At 37.6% G+C, this 11,351-nt stretch overlaps 1 protein-coding gene across 1 annotated transcript; it reads left to right on the forward strand.

Annotated features, from left to right (window-relative positions):
* Positions 1-430: 430 nt before the first annotated feature.
* LOC142138866 (ciliary microtubule-associated protein 3-like) lies at positions 431-9,198 on the forward strand. The gene is made up of 6 exons (XM_075195912.1): positions 431-542; positions 908-1,050; positions 4,446-4,544; positions 6,029-6,165; positions 7,254-7,371; positions 9,108-9,198. Exons 1-6 carry the CDS (start codon positions 527-529, stop codon positions 9,174-9,176), a joined length of 582 nt encoding a protein of 193 aa, XP_075052013.1. The 5' UTR covers positions 431-526; the 3' UTR covers positions 9,177-9,198.
* Positions 9,199-11,351: the final 2,153 nt, after the last annotated feature.

Consider the following 11,351-nt stretch of genomic DNA (forward strand, 5'->3'; position numbering starts at 1 on the left):
GAGATTGGAAAAAGCGGTCTCCTCCCCCCTCCCAGTAGAGAGGCTTTGATAAATCACAGATTGTATTTCTCCTATATGGAATATTAAAATATCTTATTTAATGGCTTAATTAATTGGTTAGCTGTGTGTTATATGTGTGTATATGTGTGTGTGTGTATATATATATATATATATATATATATATATAGTGACATTCTGTGAGCAGCTGGGAAGTCATTTACATTACTATAATACTGTTGCAGTGAAAGCATAGGTTTTGATTGTATAGATAGTGAACAATGCAGTTTTTTGCATCCACAAAGCCTAAACAAACAATAGTATATGTGCACATTAGTAGTTGCCATTTCTTAGACACTACTTCCCAGACTCCTTCTTTACAGACCAGCCGAGGTATTTGGCTGCAGTATGATATATACCCAGCAGAGGGACCCAGTGAAAACTACCATGAGTTGTGCCCAGAGCACTAGACAGCATTGTGACATCACACAACATAGCCAGAGCATTCAAGTACACAAAACAGAAGAGCATGGAGCGCAAACCAGGTAAGACATGAAACTGATATTTCCCAAGGAGAATATAAGACAAGACTGTCATAACTATACCTTATGCACTGTATTTTTATCTTAGCATAAGCCTAACATCAGTTAAAATACTACGAGAGACTGGAAAATTGAATCCTTGATCATCTTTGTATCACATATTAGTAGAAACTATTTTTTAAAGCAAATTATTCAAAAAAATAGACCTGAATTATAATTATAATAAAAACTGAGCCTAGTTTGCAATACTACATTGTGCTCAGTCTATAGAAAAAAACAACAATTTTTCTGTTTTAATTTGCAGTATTTTCTGTAGGTATTATATAGGATTGTTTTCAGATTTAATTCTTCTTTTTCAAAATCTTCAGAATATTTGCGAAGAATTTGTTTTGAGAGCAGACAGGACAGGAAATGTTTCCCTAATTCCTGTGCCCCAGACCGCCTGGGTATTGAATTGGCCCCTATTAGAGGAGCTCCAACTGTGGGACCCGGGCGCTACAACATTGAGGAGGTGAGTGGAAACATATTGGGGATCCTTTATAAAATCTGGAGCAGGGTTGAAATAGGGCAGACAGATTTTGGATATTGAAAAGTGTTTAACTTCCCCAGAAGATATTTATAGATATATTGCATAGATTGTATTTATTTGTTACATTTTGGTGTTAAAAGCCCCCTCTGTCTGTCCTAGTACAGGCTTATACTGATGTTGTTGTTGTTTTTTTTAAATGGTGTATAATATAACATTATGGATATATATTACAAGTATGTGCATCAAGAGACCCATCTATAATAGCAACAGACATTTAAAAATTTTGTATCTTGTTGCAAGATTGGAAAAAAGGTTCATCTTTAGGGTAGCGCAGTTATTTGGACATAAATTTCATGTCCGCATTTTCAGGACATAGCTTAGCAGGTGTATTTGGATTTGCTGTGTGCAACATTTGGGCACTTCAAGCAATCTTCAGTAATACTAAACTGTCCCAAATAAAATCTCCTATAAGGTGTGACAAATGTGTAATTAAAGATGCACCTATGGTTTCATTCTTTTCAACTGTAAAGTTGGAATCAAACCCATGACCCCAGGATGTGAGGCAGCAATGTTAACCACTGTGCTTCCATACTACCATATATAGAAAATATATAAGGACATACTTAGTGTTCTACAGTGCACCATATGGTGAATGAATAAATACTTAGTTTACAATCCCAATGTCCATCATATATACAGTTCAGTGCCCACAATATACAGCTTCATGGCCATGATATAAAGCTCAATGCTACCATATGGAGGCCAATGATAAAATTTCCAACATGATATAATAAACCACCCTAAACCCAACAAGATGTCCCAATATAACACGCAAGATGCCCTATACTTTACCAGCAAGATGACTTCTAATTGCCTTAGCAAGATGTCATGCATGTGTCCAGAAAGATGCCCTGTATATATCCAGAAAACTTTCCTGGTCATACCCAGCATGATGTCTTCGTAAGATGATGTGCGCAGTAAGATGATATGGATGTGCCCAGCAGTCACTTACCTCCGATCCCAGCACTCCGTCTCCACTCCTTACTTTGTTGCAGCTCCTGTCCGAGCTGACTTGGATCAGCTGTTTCATACCACATGAAGCAACAACTTCTAATTGGATTTTCTTGTTATTTTGACAAGGTCGCCAGGGCAGCACCACTTCACTGGGCCCCAATTAGTCTGGATCACCAACCCATCACTGCCCCTGATTTTCTCCCAATTTTCCCTATATGTGGGGAGAACGTGTGTCAGGAGAAATTACAGCAGACTAAAGACTAAAATGAGTGGTGCCGTTTTATTTACGCAATTGCATTCTTATCAAAGCAAGATCATGATGACAGCACAGTGAGATTGGAAACTGGCAGGTCAAATTTAGCCCAAAGGAAACCTTTGGGGTTGTTGTTGTATTAACAACAACCCTGAGGTGACAGGGCTTCTTACAGCAGGGTTTCATTTCAAAAACACCAGTATCCTGTCTCTCACCTACCTCTTATCTTGCTTCTCATGAAATGTCTGCCCGTATGGCTTGAATGGTTGAACTATAAATGTATGAAGTTATAAAGCATATTTTCTAAACTATTAAGTGTCCTTCCAAGCAGTGGTGATGAAAACGTTTAACACAGTAACAGTGATAAATAAAATATTTGATGACTGATGTACAATAAATATCAGTACAGTAATCTGAAGTAACGTAGAACAAAATACAGACGTTACTAGATAATCGTTTGTACTTAAGGTGCAAGTAAGCAGTTCAGCAGTTATTAATAAAGCTAGAAAAGTAGGAATCTGTTAACCTCTGGTCTAGAAATCAATGAAATTATTGAGAAGTTTCACAAGAATCACGTTTTGCAACCAAACAGGCCATGTTCCTATGTGCAAAGTAACGATTATACAGTCTTCCAGTTTTGTGTTTGCCTCTGTACTGTTTTTTTTATATTGCATTTTGCTGAATTTATAGTCTGTATGTAGGGCTGGGAGACGGTTTCTGCTGTATTACTTGGTAGAGGTAAGAACGGGAACACTTAAGCCCAAATTCCACCGCAGAAACATATAAAAATTGTGTCCAAGTGCAGAATGAGGCGACTATCAGAACAGTTTGCTCTCCCACCGGTGGTTGGATTGCAATATAATACACTTACTACACCAGTCTATGCAGTACAGAATATTACACAAGTATCTGCTATTGGGCTCTGCTACTTAAAAAAATTATATTCAAAAACAGTAATGACTTGGAGAATTTGGAACATGTAGTTCTAAAATCAGTGAAATAGTACATTTTAATTACATCAATACTTACCAATATCTAGAACATCATACTGGATTCATTTGGATGGCAAAAATACCTGGATCTTGGAGAAAATAAAAAACACTGTCAGAAAGTCACATAGAAACATAAAAACACCGAAATGAGGCATTAGCAGGAAAATACATATTGTAATCTATCTTCTGTCAATCTAAACTATTGGGATAATAGAGTAGAGTAGCAATTTTAACTGACAGGAACCTTCTTGCAGATCACTATACTCCCCAGTGGCGCACACAGGCGGGGGGGTTTGGGTCTCCAGAAACCCTTCCTATCCGCTAAAGAAGTGCCCCTGTACTATACAGCAGCCGCGGCGCAGTCAAAGAAGCGTCCGCTGCGGTGCTGTATTGTAAACAGCACCGCCGCGAACGTTTCTTTGACAGCGCCGCGGCTGCTGGATAGTACAGAGCTGCCGAAACGGAGCTGCTGCACTTTTTTGGGTTTTTTTTGGGGGGGGGGGGGGACCCACACTTAAAAACCCTGCGTGCGCCTCTGCTCCACTATAATGTACTTATGCATCCAGCTGTCTACTTGTGTCCTTTTTATTCTGTTTATTTTTATCTTATTGGGTGACGTAATGTCATATTTTGTTTCTGTATGACCAATAAGATTGTGCCACAGGCATCCAAATAATTAGGACAGACAATTGTGTAGGGTACTAGATAATTGTGTACCGCACTGGGTAAACCCAAAAAGGCCAGTGGTATTATTATAGAGTCTAAAGTAGAATATTAGTACAATAAATATTCAATCAATCACTGTAGAAGGTGCACCCTCATATATAAAGCTTGTATTACCATGATGCTTTTTTCAAGATACAGAGCATAAGAATGGAATAACATTAATCTTTGTTGTTTTAACATTTCTTTTGAATTGTTTTAGATAGTAGTTGCACTAAGTGATATTTAAATAATACCATTTAAAAAAAAAACCAACATGTGTATGTATTCACAAAACAGTTTCACCTTCATCTTATATATTTCAGGTGCTTTTTAATATACCAGATGACTTAGAGACCAGTGTAATATGGGTTTTTTTCTTCCTTGACTGAACTATTAATTTGTTGTGTTACCAGTTTACCAACCTGAAGCACCTTCAGCAGAGGAAACCGCTGAGTAAGAAGGGGTACTGTTTGGGAGCCAGGACTGCACCCCGCTTCCCCCCAGATAGTAAGGTAATACTTCTGTGGTAGTGTATATATCCAATATAGCTGTCACTGTTAGTAGCTCTGAGCTGTGTGGTTACTTTCACTATAAATTATCCACACATCCAAAACATTGTTTTACTTTCAACTAATTATTGAACAGTCCCAGATTATATCAATATAGCCACAAGGTGACAGTCCCCAAAATATTATTCTATATGACACACAAGGAAGATAACCCCAAGCTAAGCAGTGAGTCAGAGGAAGTGACTTCATTTATTTGTTTACAAAGGCATCCACATATAAACCTGGACATTATCAAACATATTACGCTTATTAAAGATATGCCACACATATACCATTAGGCATTATGGTATCTTGTATACTTCTTGGTTGTTGTTTTCTTCGTATTTCTGATAACTTGTGTGTTGTAATGTATCAGCCAAATTGTTTGCTTTGGGTGAATAAAGCATATGGAATAACTCATCTGCCAATTCTTCATCTTTGGTAAGAGCCCCTAATCCCCACCCCTTGACACTGTGTGTTTTATAGTATATGATATTATATTATATTAGAAGATGAATATAGATATCAGAATATAATGTCACAAACAGGTGGAAACCGGACAATTTTGACAGAGCTTGACAGGCCAAACTGTATTTGTTTAATCAGCCTATAGCACTTTATTCCAAAATGTGTCTAGCTTATGTAAGTGTTGTTCTGCATACTTCAGTGTTGACTTTTGCAATTAAATTGTAAAACGTTATACTGTGGAGCACTACTTCTGTGCCTTCTTAAGACTTCTGCAGGTCCTTTCTAGTGATAAGTCGGTTATGGGTATCAGACTTTTCTGGGTCCTCCAGGTGTTGCCTTAACTTCAAAGGTTCCAGTTCAATTTTCTATTTTGTATGATAAACCTAACAGTTAGAATTGGAAGCTAGAGGCATGTAGATATAGTTTTTAGCATTTCCCTGCTTTGTAACAGTCATTTATCCTTAGTTTCCGTTCCCTAGTCAGCTGCGCATATGAGCGCATGTTTGTGTTCTTGTAGTAGGCACAAAGCCTTGACAGAAGTGTATTTATTCAACAGCTTCCTGAGCTGCGAGCTGAAATCCAGAGAGTAAATTACCGTATTAATGGTTTTTACGCGCAGGATTACCGTATTAACAGTAATATTTTTGGAGCGCGGTATTTTCGGCGATCCCGCAGTCAATTGAATATGCCCCTTAGAGTATTAATGAATCAACTGGAAGGGTGTCGCCACTTTTTCACATTCCACATTCATTGCATTCGTTTTTCAATCTGCTAAATTTAGCAAATAAATAATAAACTGCATTAATGTGTAGAAATATGTCATGTGTGAGGTTTTACCATACAGAGGTTATGTTTACTTGTTTTCACTTACAGATTCAGTAAAACATGCAGTTTGACCAGGGGTGTTAATACTTTTGCATACAACTGGATATTTCATGCTTGTACTTATTCAGATTATCTGTGAAACTTGTGTTTTCCAGATGGTTACTGCTGGTCCAGCGGATTATCAGTCTGACTGTAATAAAAAGCGCACAGTATTACCCAGTATTGCTCCATTTAACACCAGTACTGTGCGCTTCTCACGGAAGATCAATGAGCTGTCAGTACTACCTCCCAGGTAATATCTGTTTCAGTTAGTACTGACTAAGGTGATCAGTTTTATTAAGGTGTTAAAATATATTTTACAGCATTATATGGGGCATATTCAATTCTTTTGAATCCCCGCGGCATTAAAACTATTACCGTTATTACGGTAATAGTAAGCTGGATCCAACGAGAAAACTACTGTAATAATGGTATTTACGCGCACTATAACCGTAATGACGGTAATAGTGCGCGCACCGCAAGACTTTTGGCATTTTCGCCAACAATTGAATATGCCCCTATAAACATATATGTAGAATAAACTAGAAAACATCATGCAGCTGTGTGTCACTCGTCCGCAACTGCTGAGTAACTTGTAATACAATCAGGATCATTTGGCAGAATGCAAATGTGTAAATTGAGACATTTGATCTTAATGTGCAAAAGATCATTCAAAAACCCATTGTTGATTGGTAACTACAGGATACTGCACTTCTGCATTTTGTTGCTAAGTATACCCCCATTGCCTATTATAATTTAATATCATATTGTATTACTGCATTACTCCTTAGTGAGTGTATTTTTTACCACTGACATACTCAATAGACTGTGGCTGTCTCAGTTATTACATTTAGGTCATTGCTCTCTATTAGGACCCAAACAAGAAATATTTTCTTGGGCATCAGTAAAAAAGCAACAACATTATTCTAAGGAAAAAGTATCTTTTTTACAAAAGAGAATCAGTTTCAAATTAAATTTAGCAAAGTTTTATTGTATATTTGTCATTATTACAAACCAGTCTTACATACATTTATTATACATGAGTAGAATGTACAATAAATTGTATTTATTGTACAACTGTGTGGCTATTAGTGATGTCAAAAATTATAATGAGCTTAAAGACAAATGTCACAAATATTTTCAGTATTAGGAACACTGTTATAAGGCTTTCTTTAGTTCTGACAAACAATAATATACCATTTTATCTCAGTGTTTTGCAAAATTGCTGTAACTGCATCCTCATTACAAAACTCTTTAATGTGTCCTAATATCCTTATAATATCCAATAGAACATTTTTATCCAAATATTATTTTAACAAATACTAATTTACATCTCCATAGCCCTGGACCATACAATCTGAACGCAGAACAGGGTAGGAGGGTAACTTGGCCGGGGAGGTTCGGATCCCCTGACTGGGCAGCAGTGGCAACTCCTAACAAGAGGACTGTAAGGGTAGAGGTAAGAATTATAATTCACTATTTTCTCCAGTATAAAATAAGTTGCCACTGCAGCAATATGTTTCATAACTATACTCAGCTAATTTGTACAAGAACTTCTCTACAAACACATCAAGGTTCACTGGCCCTGAGGTTATGGGGCACATTTATAATAAGGCAGAAAGCCCTATGGCAATGTTTTCATTGCCCATAGGACTTCGCCCTATATCAAGGGGTCACCACTGGTGATAAAATCCGCCGGAGTTATGCTTCCCCATGCAACAACACAGTAAAGCTTATTTAACAAACATTACAGCAGTACATGTTCTTCCATATTACCTGTTATTGCCATATTACATATGTCATTCTATTATTTTTCAATGAATTCTTTTTGTGTGGAACTGAAAGACACGGTGCAGGCTTTCAGTTCCACTGCGCATGTTTGAACCGACCAGCCAGGTCACAAATGTACATATTCCCTCAGACTCACCTGGCGAACAGGTAAATTAATCTTTGCAGCTCCAGGCCAGAATCACGCAGGTAGCTGAGTATCGCTCAACTGCTCCACTGATATTTTGTTGATAAATTGTGGATACATTCTAATAACTAGTACCCTACTGCCATTTGTTTCACACAGTTTAGTTGCCTATTAATCAATTATTAATATATGTTCAGACTTGTAAGCTTATGAGAGGATATAAAAGTAGACATGTTTCAAACATGGCTGCCCCAATGTGATATCAATTAATGTTAACATGTTAATGCTCACCCATTGTAGATTTATAGCAAGACTTTATTCTTGTGGTATAAAGCGGAGTGCAGCTGTACATAGAAACAGAATTTGGTCTGCACCTTTTTTGTGTGTTTTTCATTAATTTCTTTTTATTTATGTATGTTTCTTTATTTTTAAATACTTTAGATCTAAATCTTAATACTATTGGTTTGCCTCATGCATTCTTGAATTCTTCTACTACATGAGTTCCTACCACAAATGCTGGGATACTATTCCTTAGATCTATCATCCTTTCTGTAATAAAGTTCTTTCTTATGTTGTCTATCAATCTTCCTCCCTCAAATTTAGTGTGTGCGCCCTTGTTCTAGAAACCCATTATTTTTCAAAAAACTCTATTAATACTTTTGATATAACTCAATGTTACTATCATATCACATTTGTCCCTAGTCCTCTAAAATGCACATTTTAAGCTCTTGATGTCCTTCCTGGTAAATTTTGTTATGCTACCTATGCACCATTTTAGTAGCACTTCTTAGATTTATTTTATATTTTATTATATTTGGATACAGAGCCTGTAGAACAGGAAACAATACCTGATGTGATATCTTACCAGTGACCTATAACCTGGCAATATAACCTCACTCTTCCTGCTAGTAGTATCTTTTTCTAGGCAACCCAGTATTCTATTGACTATTCCCACTGCTTGATTATATTGCTGTTTAACTGTATTAATGTGAAACCCCTCTGGTACTGGTGTTGTGCGGTCACTTACTTGGTAACCATGTTGTGATGTGGTACCCACTTTCTGTTGCCATCCTCCTCTGTTCCGGTTATGGCATGGGTGTGACATCCGTGACCAGAGAGTTTAGGTGTGCTTAGGTGTTTAAACATAATAAGCATGGAGTGTTCACTAGTGCTTGGCAGTGAATAATGAAATAATGTTGTCTATAACAATGAATTTACACTGGTTACACTGTGTGTTGGTTAAAAGTTTTTCACTTTGTTTTTCTCATTCTCCTTTCCAGCTGATAACAGACAAGCTACTAAGGAAGAACAGAGAGAAAGTGGCATATCTGAGACTCTATGAGGACTAACCAGATTGTGGCTAAAAGTCAATAAATGTTAATAGTTATTATATACTTGCCTGTGTCTGCAGCTCAACACATCCTCTTTCCAACGTTTGATGATTGAAGATTTCATTGTTACATTTCCTGTCACTGAGATGCCTAAAGCAGGAAATTACATGGTGTCCCTCTCGCTTTGGTTAGGACAATGTACACTTAAAACAATATTAGACCTACCAACAAGGCATTCAACAGTCTATCTTTGCCTTTCATACATCAGACCTTAACAACATTTGTCCTTCATGGAATTTTCCTACACGCTATACAGGCACTATATTATAATCCTTCCTCCTAGTTCTCTTCCAACAGTCTAATCTCCCCAAAATTTAATATAAAAAATGGCACAAGACAGGTATGTCCCATTTCCCTACTGATATAGGCCTTCTGTATTGAGTTTTTAGTATCTAGAATACGTGCCAACCCAGATATCAAAGGGATTCAAATAGGCCACCACAATTACAAAGTCCCGCTTTTCGCAGACAATGTAATGCTTTCTTTTACCAGCACACATACTTCCCTCACACATTTTTGGCACTCTCTCCAGTTACTAGGTCAACAATAGCAAATAAGAAGTTTTGGCATTTCACCTATCTACCCAGACTAAAAAACAATTAGAGATCACTTTTTGTGTTCTCTGAAGGCCTAATGCAATCCAGTACCTAAGCATCTCTATAACTAAACATTTTAATCAACTATTCCACTCAAATTATCTTCCACTGATTGACTCGATTGAAAGAGATTTGAAAACCTGGCACCCTATGTTGATCTCTCGGAGTCAGAATTAATGCCATAAAAATGAATGTCCTGCATCGACTGCTGTACCTTCTTCCAATGTTTCTCTGCTACCTCCCTTGACTCACTAGAAATCTCTGACCGATCTCGGCTAACGACAATCCGACAGCTAAATTAACACTGACTGTCTGGGACAAATCTAATTCTCACTAGAAGCTCTCACCATACCCTTCACCACTTACCTCAATCTGGCACCACCCAATGTTTCCCCCAGGTAAGGCCATCAGCTTTTTACACCAATGGCTTAAAGCAGGTGGGAGGATACCACCCTTAGCTGGGATGGCAGTTACTCTGTGGGATTCAACTCACTCGGGTAGACCAGAGTATATACAAAATAAGGCTTTATTACGACAGCACAACACCACAAGATGTTCACAAGGTACAGGGTAAATGATAGCATGTGCCCTCCAGCAGCCTCTTGCAGTGTCACCACCTTCCGTTTAGATAGACAGTTACCATGTCACCCAGCTTGGGTTGCTGTCTCACACAGACCCTGTCCTGGTAGGGTTTCCTCCAGCAGCATTTCAATGCCTGCCCAGAGTCCTTTTTGCTGATGTTTTGTACACCAGGATCTTCCAAGCTAGAATAGCTCTCTTGGCATTCTGCTCTCCTTATATTCTTTGCTGTATACACAGGGAGTAGGGTCCACTGTCTCAGTCCTCCCCCTTGCAGCAGGGGTCTCTCAGTGGACATTTTAAAACTTAGACATACAGTGTCTGTTACCTTGATTATACAATGGAATGGCTTGACTCAATTAGCCATTTGGCTGGACACATTAAACACTTCACGCTTGCGTGAAACAACATTACATTTGACATATTGTATCTGCAACATTACACAATCTGAGTCTGTGATACATTTTGATACAATAACATTTATATTGATACATGTTAATACATTTCCCAATGTTATTTCAGCCAGTGTATTACTGTAGAGGCACACTGGATATCATCTAGAAGGTATAACCTAATTACCTCTCAGATTACCTGTTGAGCTATCTAATTAATGTGGGCTGCCAGCTAGCTATGTCAAGTCACTCAGACATTGTTCTGTGACAAATGGTAATTACCTTAGCTAATACAAGCAAAATGACTTCTGCTGTCCTGTTATTTTCACACAATAGAGCAATATTCTTTCTATTTCTAATATATACAATATTGCAGGTAATAGCAAGGGCAAAATGTACCTAATAACATGAAATAATAATACACCGATGCTCTGGTGGATATACTTAGACTGGGCCAAGGATTAACAAGTACACTAATCTGTGAGAAATGGGTGATGAATAAAAAGTTCTTAGTCCAGTAGCACCCCGTTTCAGGTATTAACCGGTTTCTTCATATCTCAAAAGAT

Source organism: Mixophyes fleayi, chromosome 2 (assembly GCF_038048845.1).
Source record: "Mixophyes fleayi isolate aMixFle1 chromosome 2, aMixFle1.hap1, whole genome shotgun sequence".
In the NCBI taxonomy this organism is placed as follows: domain Eukaryota; kingdom Metazoa; phylum Chordata; class Amphibia; order Anura; family Limnodynastidae; genus Mixophyes; species Mixophyes fleayi.